The sequence below is a fragment of the Protopterus annectens genome, chromosome 15.part0 (assembly GCF_019279795.1).
Source record: "Protopterus annectens isolate FY-2018-M chromosome 15.part0, PAN1.0, whole genome shotgun sequence".
NCBI classification, from domain to species: domain Eukaryota; kingdom Metazoa; phylum Chordata; order Ceratodontiformes; family Protopteridae; genus Protopterus; species Protopterus annectens.
Window position 1 is genome coordinate 137,958,285 of NC_056749.1, and position 13,829 is coordinate 137,972,113.

The following is a 13,829-nucleotide window of genomic DNA, read 5'->3' on the forward strand; positions in this document are numbered from 1 at the left end:
CAAGATCAATTTCAAGTTGTCACTATTGGTATATAGAAATCTTGGTCTAGTCGCTTGAGATGGCGTGCCTAGGCAACTAATGTCCCTGAAAACACTATTTCTAATGCTTCTGACCATGTCTATAGGGTAACCCCTATCTACAAACAGAGATTCCATAAAATCTGCTTCAATCTGAAGGGAGTGTGCATCCTTACATAGTCTTTGTATTCTCACGAATTGACTCTTGACAATGCCATAGAACACATGTCTAGGATGCATACTGTCATAGGTCAAAAAAGTGTTTTTCCACACGGGTTTCCTATACAAAGATGACACAATAGATCCACTATCAGTGAGATTCAGGGTGACGTCTAAACAATGTGCCTTTGTATTAGATACCTCTTTTGTAAATCGGAGAAAAGTAGTAGTTGTCTCTAAATAGCATAAGAACTGATCAAAATTTTGTACAGTACCCTCCCATACAATAAGTATGTCGTCAACAAAATGCTTATAAAGTTTAATATGTTTAAACATTTCATGTGGCAAAACATGCGTTTTCTCCCATTGGTACAATACCAGGTTCGCATAGGTATTCGCGCAGGGGGTGCCCATGGCTACCCCCCACTGTTGCAGATAACATTTGTCTCCAAACATGAATGCATTATTGTATAGAACAAGTTCAAGTAACTGACAAACTAAAGTATTCCTATCATTAGTAAATGAGGTTTCACTAACCAACAACTGTCTAACATACTGTATACCTATCTCATTTGGTATAACTGTGAAGAGATTCTTCACATCTAATGTTATAAGTAAATAACGTTGGTCAGCCACATCTAATGTTAGGGTATCTATACTTTCCAAAAGATGATAAGTGTCCCTTAGAATAGATGGAAATTGATTGACAACAGGCCTAAGTAGATGTTCAATAAATTTGGAGACATGGGAAGTCACCCATCCTTCACCAGAAACTATTGGTCTCATTGGTGTAGGAATAACCCCTTTATGTATCTTGGGTAGTCCCTTGATGATAGGTGTGACTGGATGTTTCACTAAGAGATAATCATAAAGCTCAGGACTAATTTGCCGACACATTATCATGTCATAAAGTGTTTCATGAACATTATGTACCAATTCAAGGATATTATTCTGATTAACCTCCCTATAGGTAACATCATCAAGAAGCATATTTAACATGTTGGTTACATAGTCAGATGTATTCATAAGCACTACCCCGCCCCCCTTGTCAGCGGGTTTTATAGTGATGTCTTCATTATGTTTAAGTTCTTGCAAACATCTTGACTCAGATTGTGTTAAATTATAATACCTGCCTTTTCTATTACAACATGAAAACAACGTGTAGTAATCACTCTCACATAACTAAAGATGTTAAGTTGTCTACCTCGCCTTCATTCTTGCTGGATGGGTTCGGAGCTGACCTCGGCTCCGACTCGGCCACTCTAAAAGCTCGAGAGTTGGTTCCACCGGCTCGAGGCTCCCCTTATATCCCACAATGCTAGGCGAGAGTTACCTCAGATCTCGTTTGCCGCTACAGCTTCGAGGTTGGTTTTTCTACCGGTTCCTGGTGAGTAAAATTTCTTGTGAAGATTAGTCTTTCAAAACCCCTTTATTTTTAATATATTTACTTAATTCCCTTAGTTTAGAGTAAATTTTATCCCCTTCTAAAAATTTACGTTTTTTTCCCTCAAGAACCTTAGGTTCTTCCCTTGGGCCTACAGGCCTTTCCTTCCCTAGTGGAGTGTGTGTGTTTTATTTTATTTTAAAATCCTAGTTCTGGTTTTTATTATAATTTAACTTGACAGGGTGTAACTAGTGTGTTTGTGTGTGTGTTTGTGTGCACCTGTTCAAAGACAAAAAAATGTCTAAAGAAGCAAAGGTCTCCGGATTCAAGAAGTGTGATGCGTGCTGTCAGAAAATGTCTCTGACAGACGCTCACACTTCTTGTGTCTACTGTCTGGGGCCTTTGCACCTGCAGGACTCCTGTGCTGTGTGCCATGGCTTCAGCCCCAGGGTCCTGCAGGAAAGAAAGAACAAATTGATTCTCAGAGGCTTACTCAAGCCAGAGGATTCCCTGTCTGTTTCAACAGGGAAGCCCTCTAAGGCATCTAGGTCTTCGGCTCCGGCTACTGAGCCGAGACCTAAGGTTTCTCAACCTCTGCCTTCATCGGCTCCGGCTGGAGCCGATAAGTCTCAGTCCACAGTTTCTGTGGCCCCCTCGGCTCCGGCCAGAGCCGAGGTAGTAGAAGTTCCCGTGTCGGCTCCGACCAGACCTTCAGAGCCGACAACTAGGAAGAGGTCCAGGTCACCATCTCTTGGCTCCGTTCATTCGGCTCCAGGATCTCCCCTGCTGTCTGAACGGAGCCAAAGATCTCACTCCTCTAGGTCATCGAGGCTGTCGGATCATGACCTTCAGAGGGTAGTGAGTCGACTACTTAAGTCCGAGGCACTGGCCCAGATGCTTCAGAGCCCGACTCATCAGTCGATGCCTGCCCCGGTCCATCAACATATTCCTCCTTCGACTCTCTTGAGCTCGGAGCCGGGTCGTGTCGGAACCGAGACTGTGATAGCGTCGGAGCCGATACAATTGTCTTCGGCTCCGTCGTCGGCTCCGTTTTCTTCCTTGGAAGAATCTCGGCGCCGGACTTCCCTCGTCGGCTCCGAGGGGGTGAGTGGCATCGGACCCTTGTCCGACCCCCCTCTCCCTCTCGGTGCTTCGGCGCTGGTGAGTTCGGCTCCGACATCGGCCTCGGAGCCATCACTGTCGGTGCCGAGGGGGGTTCTTAGCTTCTCGGAGCGGGGACCTTTGGCTCTGCCTGACAGGGGTGCATTCGAGGTCATGCGGAGTGTGTTAGAGCCTGGCTCTACTCCACAGTCGGCTCCGTCCGCCCCTCCCTCTATGGTGCCTCAGGCTAAGTCGACTCACTCCCTCATCCCGGACCGCAGAGAGCCAGCTCCTCAGGAACCCCCTATGGGGATTTCATCCTCTTCCGAGGCCTCTCCTGATTTGGCAGAAGAGCCCCCTCGGAAGAGGAAGTGTAAGAGGAAACACATTGACTCACCTGAGTCCATCACGTCAGACACAGATTTGGATGATTCTGAGGGTTCCCCCCGTTCCCCTTCTGAAGATGTCTCATTTGCAGACATTCTGGAGATCCTGAAACAGAGGGGAAATTGGCCAGCCCTCAACCCTTCGGAGGACGAATCTGTGTACCTTGAGGCGTTTGGCTCTCGTCCTTCCACCTCCTGGGTGTCCCCCCCCTTCGACCCCCTCATGCAGGTGGTTGCTAAGAAGGCATGGACGGCTCCTGATTCAGTGGACCCCACTCCCAGGAGACCCTCCAAGTTCATAACAGCTCCAACAGACAAACAGTTTTTAACAAAAGGAGTTTCTGTGGATGCTATGGTGGTAGCTGCTGCCACTAAGAAGGAGCTAGCTGATCCTTCAGTACCTGTCCATCAACCTAACAAGGAATCTAGGTCCATGGATAGGTACGGGAAGCGGATGTTCTCGTCAGCGACATTTACCATGCGTTCGCTGAACTACCTGTGCCACTTTACTCGTCTTCAAAGGGACTTGATCAAGGAAGCGAGTGAAATGTTAAAGGACCCTACAGCTGCGGGTTTCCAAGATAAGATGAACACGCAGCTGGCTACCCTTAATTCCATAACCAACTCCTCCATGCGCCTTCTTTCTTATGCGGCTGATGGAGCGAGCAGAGCCGCAGGGACAGGTGTGGCCTTACGTAGGCATGCCTGGATGCGGCTATGCAATTTTGCGGACCCCTTCAAGACGTCTTTCATGAACTCCCCATTTGATGGATCATCCCTCTTTGGTCCTCAAGTGAAAGAAACCTTGACTAGGTGCGAGACTGATGGCAAGACCCTTTCTGCCGTCGGAGTCCGTTTTTCTACTCCTTCCAGGCCTTACCCCAAAGGCCAGAAGGGTGGAAAGATGTGGTTCCGTAAACAATCTCAAGGGACTTCGCCTGACGCACAGAGTCGTTTTCCCGCCAGAGGCAGAGGCGGGAATAACAATGGTAGACGTCGCCCTAGGGGCAGGGGGGGGCCGCAGAACCAGGGCAATCGGGAAATCTTTCCTGACAAGCCCTTTCAGCATCCCTGAGGTGTTGCCCGACTGCCCATCTTCGGAGGCAGTCGGGGGAAGATTGTCACTGTACCCAGAAGCCTGGCTATCCCTGACTCAAGACAAATGGGTACAGTCCATCATTTCCGAAGGCTATTCTATCCCCTTTCTTCGCTTTCCAAATCAGTCAAAAAAATCCCTTCCAGATGTTCCACCCGCTCAAAGGGATCTAGCAGTTTTGGAAATTTCAAAACTGCTTGCAAAATGAGCAATACAGCCAGTTCCAGCAGACCAGCAAGGATCCGAATCTACTCAAGGTTCTTTTAGTTCCAAAGAAAACAGGGGACTGGAGACCAATTTTGGATCTCAGTGTCTTGAACAAATCAGTCAAGAAAACAAGATTTCGGATGGTCACGCTGCAATCCATCCTTCCCTTTTGGGCAAAGGAAACTGGATGTGCTCTATAGACCTTCGGGATGCGTACTATCACATAAAGATGAACAGACGCTCCAGAAGATTCCTCCGCTTCAGGCTGGGAACCAGTCATTTTCAGTTCAGGGCCCTGCCCTTTGGTCTCACCACTGCCCCCCGGGTGTTTACCAAATGCATGGCAGTGGTAGCTTCTCACCTGAGACGACAAGGATTCCAGGTGTTTCCATATTTGGACGACTGGCTCCTCACAGCTCCCACCAAGCATCTCCTTCTGATGGCCAGAGATTACACTTTTCGCGTTTGTCAAAAGCTGGGTATTTCAATAAACTGCGAAAAGTCTGTTTTGTCGCCTTGTCGTACTATTACCTACATAGGCGCAAATCTAGATACAATAAACATGTCTGCAAGACTAACACATCAGAGAATAACAGACATTCACAAATTGGTATCACTCCTTCTCAACAACAACAGAATCAAAGCCAGGTTAGTTCTAAAGGTGTTGGGAATTATGGCAGCGCCATACCTCTGCTTCCATTAGCCAGATACCACATGCGGATCCTTCAGTGGATGCTTTTTACTCAATGGTCATACCAGGAACTTCCAATGTCTCACACCATTGTGATCACGCAAGCGTGCAAAAAGCATCTCATGTGGTGGATGTCTTCCCCCCAGCTCCTGTCGGGAAGACCCTTTGTTCCACCTCCTCCGGTTGCTACTCTGACAACGGATGCCTCCCTGATCGGGTGGGGGGGGCATTATCAGGGCAGGACAGTTCAGGGCACATGGCAACCAAACGAATGCCACTTGCACATAAATGTTCTGGAGATGAGAGCAGTGCTTTTAGCGTTGCAAGCCCTTCAAGACTCTCTTCCCTTGGGAACAATTGCAATCCAGACAGACAATATGTCTGTAGTGTGGTACATCAACAAACAAGGCGGAACCAGATCATACCCCCTGTGTCGAGAAGCACTCAGACTGTGGCAATGGGCGATTTCTTCTCAGCGGTTTCTGATAGCAACGCACATTCCCGGGAAGTCCAATCATATTGCGGACAAGTTGAGCAGAGCTATACTCATGCCTCACGAGTGGTCTCTGAAAGACTCTGTAGTGAGAGAAATTTTTCTCAAGTGGGGTCAGCCTTGCTGCGATCTTTTGCTACTCCCCAAAACAGCAAGTGCAGAGAATATTTCACTCTATTCCCTTTACCAGGCCAACCCAGCAGAGACGCTCTAGTCCAAGTTTGGCCCGGGACTTCTGTATGCATTTCCTCCTTTCCCACTGATCTTTCAAGTAATACAGAAAGCTATCGCTCAGAAGGCCTCATTGATCCTCATTGCTCCTTACTGGCCTCGACAAGTGTGGTTCCCCTTTCTACATCGTTTTCTCTTGGAGCGACCGTGGAATCTGGACCTAGTTCCAGATCTTTTGATCCATCAGTCGGGTCAGTTTCATCGCTCCTCCCTCTCTGAACCTCACTGCTTGGTTCCTCCAGTTCCAACCTTAGCCAGGCTTCCTCAATTATCTCACTCTGTTAGAGATATATTGATAGCTTCCCATGAATCTTCCACTCGAAAGATTTATTTGAGTAAGTGGAAACGTTTCTCATATTGGGCTCAAGGAAAGGACATAGATCCTTTCACCGCTTCCATCCAACTAGTCCTTGATTTTCTAGCTGAACTCTTCCATGCAGGTTCATCTCCCTCTACACTTAAAGTTCAATTGGCAGCTATTTCTAACTTTCATGTGGGTATTTCTGAATCTGCCCTAATGTCCCACAAACTCTGCAAAGCCTTTTTGAAAGGAGTTTTTCTTCTCAGACCTCCTATAAGAAATCCTCCTTCTCCTTGGGACCTAAATTTAATTCTTGCTTCTTTGATTCTTCCCCCTTTCGAACCTGCAGCTTCCTGTTCTTTAAAATTATTATCATGGAAAACTCTTTTTCTGGTAGCTATTACATCAGCTAGAAGAGTTTCAGAGCTTCAAGCACTCAGCTGTCGTCCTCCTTATCTTTTGTTTCATAAGGACAGAGTATCTTTACGAACTAACCCGTCCTTTTTGCCTAAAGTGGTCTCGACATCAAATCTGAATCAATCCACTGATCTACCAGTCTTTTTTCCAGAATACTCCAATAGGTCTGAACAAAAACTACACTGCCTGGATGTTCACCGTCAATTGAGGTACTACTTGGATAGAACTAAACAGTTCAGAAAATCTGATCAGCTGTTTGTCTCCTATGCGGAGAGCAGAAAGGGACTTTCAGTTTCAAAGGTATCATTATCCAGATGGCTAACATCATTGATTTCCCTTGTATATGAGATTAGACATCAAAAGCTGCCTGATAAACCTAAGGCTCATTCCATCAGAGCTTTGGCTACTTCTTTAGCTTTCCAAGACAGACTGCCTATTGACACCATTTGTGCAGCGGCTACTTGGGCTACTCCTCACACTTTCATTTCTCATTATAAGTTGGATTTAGCTTCTAGGCATAGAGCTAACTTTGGTTCCACTGTTCTCAGGAGTCTGTACCGTTAGGCCACCCGGGACAAGGTGCTAGGAACGCGGTCCCATCCAGCAAGAATGAAGGCGAGATAGACAACTTAACATATAGAAGTTATGTTCTTACCATAACGTTCCATGTTAGTTGTCTTCTTCTCGCCTTCTTCTTGCGTCCCACCCTCCTTCCCCCTGGCCTGGACAGACCTAGAGGAGTTGTGTTTGTGACCTCTCTTTCTACCACCTCTTTCTTAGACATATGCTATTATGCATATTTCCTGGTTCAGGATGTAGGTCACCCTTCTTTCTTCCTGTTGTTAGAGGTGGATTCTTTTTACAGTTATTCTGTTACTATTATAAGCTGGGGTTAGCTTACAAACGAGATCTGAGGTAACTCTCGCCTAGCATTGTGGGATATAAGGGGAGCCTCGAGCCGGTGGAACCAACTCTCGAGCTTTTAGAGTGGCCGAGTCGGAGCCGAGGTCGGCTCCGAACCCATCCAGCAAGAAGAAGGCGAGAAGAAGACAACTAACATGGAACGTTATGGTAAGAACATAACTTCTATTTATCATGCAATATTTTATATGCTCCACTAATTATTCCTTTCTTAATGGCAACTTCTGTTCTTGATTCTACTAAGAACTCTACCAGTGCTGGTCTTTTGTTTTGGACTCTCCTATTTCTTTCTCTTTGCCTATACTCTAATATCAGTCCTTGATATGGAAGGCAATCTTTAGCCCGCAGTCCAAATAAGTTCTTGTCATCTTCCCATTTTATTACCTTTCCCTCTCTAGTTATTTGCTTCCAGTACCTTGGTTCCTTTGCCATTTTCTCCAAAACCTCTTGCCTATTGTATTTATCCCCAAATGCAGCCATCCCTATCAGCAGAATCTCCTTTCTCGTGTTGGCTTAGCTCTTAGAAGACCTGCTGCTACCTTATGAATATAGTAATCTGTATGATTATTGTTCTCCTTAAAGGTCTGCATCCAAAATCCCAGTCTCTTTCAGTTACAGGAGCTTCCCACCCATTTCATCATCATCTCTTTCCACTTTGAATTATTATATTGCTTGTGCTGTGTCTAGGAGCCTTAGCTTTATTGCTCTGAAATACCCCTTCAACTCTGGTAATCTAAATTCTCCATGTTCTTTTGGAAGAATAAGCTTATCCCACTGAACTCTGCCTTCTTCCCCTCCCAGATAAATTCCTTCAGCTGTTTATTAATTGCTACCCACAACTTCTCCACTGTTTGATAAAAATATGCCTGACCAGTGTATAAAAGCTTAAGGAACTAAAAACATTTTAATTGCTTGTATCTTACTAACAATATCTGTGTAACAGAGCTTCTGGATTGTGTACTGTCCTGTTGCTTAAACTGTTTTTGTATGATGTATTAATTTCTCTTTGCTTAATGGCCTAAATTATCACCGAAAACAGTGCGTTGGATTGTTTCTCTTGTCTTTTTAACAAATGTTAAATAAAATGTTTTCCATCTTAATGGTTGTACAACAGTGGCAAAAACTGAGAAGAAAGCAGCACTGCAGTGTGCTGCTGCGTCAAACAGTTAAAGTTCAAGAGATTCCAACAATGTAAAATCAAAGAACCATGACTGCAACACTCTCAGTATAACTACAGGCACATGGAGGGGATGGAATTAGTAACAATGACCTGAAAACACTTCAGCAAGTACTTACAGTACCATTATATCTGTTATTTACTGCATCATGTAAATATGGGGAGACCTGCACTTATTAAACCTCTTTTTAAGGGAAAGGGGGGGGGTTGGACAAACCAGACCCTTAAGTCTACTTTCATGTTGTGGAAAAATAATGGAGAAGGTAATATTGGATAAGTTATTGTCAGAACTGGATAAGTTGGGACCTGAAACCATATATCAGCATGCATATGTTGAAAACAGATCTATTACCACCTGTAACATGATGTTCTATAACAATATAATAACAGCTATGAATGAATAATTGTGCTGTGATGTAATTTATATAGATTTAACTTCAACGTTTGACAGGGTCATACACAACACTGATAAATAAATTAGTACAACTAGGTATTGATGTACTCTTGATAAGATGGATAGCTGCATGGCTTACAAATAGGACATGGCAAGTATCATACAGCAACTGGACAGGGGAAATCCTTGGTTACAGTCAGGGTGTCCCACAGGGCTCTGTCCTAGGCCCTTACTTGTCTAGATTGTATCTTTCAGACCTAACTTTTTCATCTGAGGTGGTCAACAGTCTGTTTGTAGATTACCTGAAATTGAGTAAACTGATTGCATGTGTTACAGATAAGGCATGTCTACAAAATAACTTGACTAAATTGACCATTTGGGAACAGGAGAATAATATGCTGATAAATACATACAAACTAAGCATATGAGATTTGGGAGACATAAATTGAAAGGTGAATATTTAATGCACACAGTGATTGAAACTGTAGACTCATTTAAGGACCTGGGTATATGGGTAGATCCGGCTATGAGTTTTTCTAATCATATCAACCAATTGGTTAATGATAGTTATAGAACTATAGGTTGTATAAAAAGATTTATGAAGTCTAGGAAGTCAGAAATCATGAAGTCATTGCTTGTTAGTTACATTAGACCCAAACTTGAGTATGGAATAACAACATTGAAACCCTATAAGAAAACAAGCATGAGTAAACTGGAAAGAGTACAATGGAAATATACCAAGGCTATCCATGGATGTGAACATTTAAGTTATCAGGAAAGACTAAAATATCTGAACTTGTGCAGTGTCTCTTACATATATCTAAGAAGATATCTTATTCAGAAATATAGGGAATTTAGTGAAAACTACCTCTGGGAATGTTTGGGATTAACAAAAAGTACTAGAGAATCATCAGACAACCTATATATAGAAGGTTATATAGGAATGAGAAGTGTACTAATTGGTTCTCTGACAGAGTAACTGATGCATGGAGCAGACTACCAAATTACATTAATGCAAGTGCTAGTTTAGATATTTTTAAGAACAGCCTGGATGCTTATGGGAACAAGTGTATTGGTATATTGGCAAGCTAGAAGGGCATTAATGCCCATGCTTGAAATTCTTTGTATGTATAGATGTACAGAAATCAAAGTGGAGGATAAAACTTTCCTAAACTCAACAGTTGCTGTTAACTCCTCTAATCTTTTTTCATATCTGTAGTATCCTGTATATACTAATGTTAGTTAACTTTGTCGGTCTTAGCTTAAATACCAGTTACTGATCATCTATCCCAGTAATACTTATGCTCAGAGTCTAGTTCAAATATGTGGTTGTAGTAATGACATGGTACAAGTGATTAAAACTGCCATGCTGTAGGAAGTTGGTCTGTCATTGCTTCAGTGCTCCACAAAAGGCTGACCCAATGAGACAACAGAACTCAAGACATTCATCAGCCAAAATAGAGCAGCCAGTGCTATAAACTTTAAAATATGACTAGTGCCTTGTTAAGCAGCTTTCCTCCCTGAACTTCAGTGTCTTTGTCTAAAAACAGCCCTGCATATATGTGCTAAGCAACAATTTGCTCATAGAGAGCAGGGAACAGCAAGGCTACAACAGAATTTAGAATTCTGCATAGCTAAAAAGCAGTGGAAGAACCTTTACAGGGTAGTCATTTCCACTTGTTCCCAACAGTGAGGTGATAATTGCAAAAGAAACACCATTAGTATGGATATTTATGATGGGTGATGTACTGTTCCCTGCCTCATGTATAGTAGTACATATTTAGTCAGTAAGTAAGTGCTAATGCCAAACTTCAAGTCTTGCTGCAGTGATGTTTCCTCGCAAATCTTGTACACCCTTTTATTCCTTGTTGTACAGTTTAATTCCAGAAACTGAATAATGAGCCTTCATTCATTCACAGTGAGTAATACAGTACACAGATTTTAAAAATGTGGATTAAATGCAGGGCATAACTTTGTATGAATTGAACTGGAATAAATAACAGTGGTGCAAATGTAATTACAACTTATATTTCAGCGTTTTTCAAAACTGATTTGAAACACATTAATATTTTGCTTGAATTTATGAAAATTATTTTGAAGTGGATTTCAGGTATGTTTTATTTGGAATAAAGACCCTCCTCCTCTGTGTTTGCTACAACAAATGGGAAAGAGGCATTTCCCCACATTTGATGAAAGCCAGTTTAAGTGCATTTCCTTACTGTGTCAGACATTTGCATTTGGCAGCATTTGCAGAATTTGCTGTGAAAGTGCAATAACAGCTAATTATGTATATATTGGGTAAGATATTTATGCATCTTATTTTCAAGTTTGTTGTACTGGATTTAAAAAGTAACATATTTTTCTCTAAAAAGTTTTGTATGAAGCAGAAAATATGCAACAGTCTAATGAAGTTAATTATTTGTGCTGAATTCTTCATAAACCTTTAGTTAAGATAAACATTAGCTAGAAAAGAAGGAAACTGATTTTATTGTGTATTGCTTTATTACTGTCGTGATGAAATGCTTTATAGGACAGACTTGTTAAAATTACATTTTTTCTCCCCTAGTTAAGGGTTGTGAGCCAAGAGGTGAAGTTTTCGGCAGCGGAGCTGGAAGACCTGTATGACCTGTTTAAGGTAGCGTACAAACATAAAAACATGCATATGATAAGAACTGATTTAGCATTAGAGTTTGTATCTGTTTACTACTTGCATGAAATTAAACCATAAAGAGTGGTGGTAGGTGGTGGATAGCCAAAATTGTATATTCTAGCCGTTGAGCTTTCAAGATCTGAGATTTTAATATTTGCTAATATGACTTCAGTGAAATGATGACATCACTGAAAAACTAAAATTTGTGTGGAGATCTGGATTATGTTTATCTTTGTTGAAGGTGTGACGTCCTTCCTCTGGGCCAGTGATCAAGGAGCCTCAATCCTCACCACTGATATTGGTGGGGGAACGTTCACTGTGAGAAAAATTGATACATGCAGTATTTTCAGATGCAGCCCTCTGCACCAAGTACAGTTTTCTTTAAGAGCACACAGAGAATGCACACTCCAGTCTTGAGGCTGGGCTTTCTCTTCAGGCTTCAAATAAGACTCCCCACTGACCACTATAGAGCAGAGTATTTAGCCGGGTGTTCCAAGCCAAATCCTCCATCACCCTCTCTGTGAAATTAGTGCTCAGTTTCCCTGTTCAAAGTAGCTGTCACACACACACACACTCTTTCACACACACCTGGGAAAGACTGGCACAGCTTAGCCACTCTGCCACCTCCACCAGACGATAAGGTAGATTTACTGCCAGCAGAACACCCAAAGCCAACTACTTTAAGGCTCTTACACAGGTACTCAGTTGCATTTACTAAAATTAATATTTGCACAAATGGTAGTGTTTAACCAAGCAGCAAGACTTTCAGGAACGTGGAGCCAGCATGTCACTAAATAAGGTTTAGCTTTATGTAATAATAAGTAATAAGAAAAAGAAATGAAAATACTGAATATCTATTTACAATAAACACCAGTATTTCAATCGGAGGAAATATAAAAAAAACACAGATGGAAGGACTCAAAAACAGAGAAAAAAAATTAGCTAATCTCACTGTACTTTTTTAACTGACTGAAGAATTACTGTTCCCTAGTTCTTACTAAAGCAAGGCAAGATGAAAGTGGATAACTGTCTTGGCAGGTAGAAAGAGTGCACACCTCACATCGCTCACTAGTATTCAAATGCACCTTCAGTATTGGCTACACAATGACATCCCATCTGGAAACCTTACTCTCTGGTTCCTATACTCCCCTCTCACTAGAAACTGAGCCAGGTTCTGCCACTGATGTGTCACAATACAATTCCAACACTTCCATGCAAATAGGGCTGAAGTTTTTGTAGTGCCCATACTATGGCTAGACATTCTTTTTCTACAGCTGCATAACATTCCTTGCTGGGTTGGAGTCTACAGCTGAAGTATACAATAGGGTGATCTTCTCCATCTGAGGAGACCTTGCTGAGTATTCCACCTGTACAGCAAATTATTTGCTAAAATCTGGACTGGCTAGCACAGGGGGTCCTCCCAAAGCCTCTCTAAGCTTTTGGAATGCCTGCTCACAAGCTTTGGTCCACACAACTTTATCTGGCCTGTTTTTTCCCCATCAGGTCTGTGAGGGGAGCAGCTACTGTACTATAATTGGGAACAGACTTTCTGTAGTACTCCACTGTCCACAAGAATGCCTTCACCTGCTTTTTGGTAAGGGTGCAGGCCATGCCTGAGTAGCTTCAACTTTGCCAGGGTCTGGCTTAATCTTACCACTCCCCACTCTGTGTCCCAAGTAGGAGGCCTTTCCCATACCCACCTGACACTTACTGGCCTTAAAGGTCAACCCTGCCATTTGCAGTCTGCCCATAACCTCACTGACATGCTGAGGGTGTTCTTGCCAGGAATGGCTGTAGATGGCAGTATCGTCCAGGTGAGCAAGAGCAGTAATCTCCTGCTCCTTCTAGGATACAATCTACCAGCCTCTGGAAGTTTGCTGGGATATTTTTCATCTCAAACTGCATCTTCATGAACTCTTATAATCTGAAATGAGTCACAATGGCTGATCTGTCTCTAACAGCGGGAGTCAAGGACTCCTGCTAGTAGCCCTTAGTCTTATCGATAGTGGTCAGATGCTTAGCCTCACCCAGCTGCTGTAAGGCTTAATTTGTCCTAAGCATGGAGTAAGCATCTGACTCTGTGTGACTGTTTAGTTTTCTGTAGTCCACACAGAACCTGGTATTGCCATCCTTCTCTGGTACCAGCACCACTGGGGAGGCCCAGGGACTTCTGGACTCCTAGATTGCTCCCAGTTACAACATT

At 43.0% G+C, this 13,829-nt stretch overlaps 1 protein-coding gene across 1 annotated transcript in view; it reads left to right on the forward strand.

The window, feature by feature from the left end:
• The window catches only part of TBC1D8B (TBC1 domain family member 8B), a gene marked incomplete in the record, with an annotated part of 1,684,663 nt that overhangs the window by 1,478,846 nt on the left and 191,988 nt on the right, over window positions 1-13,829 (forward strand). Inside the window, 1 exon segment of the mRNA XM_044057627.1 lies at window positions 11,543-11,611. Within this exon segment, the coding sequence (XP_043913562.1) occupies window positions 11,543-11,611 (69 nt within the window).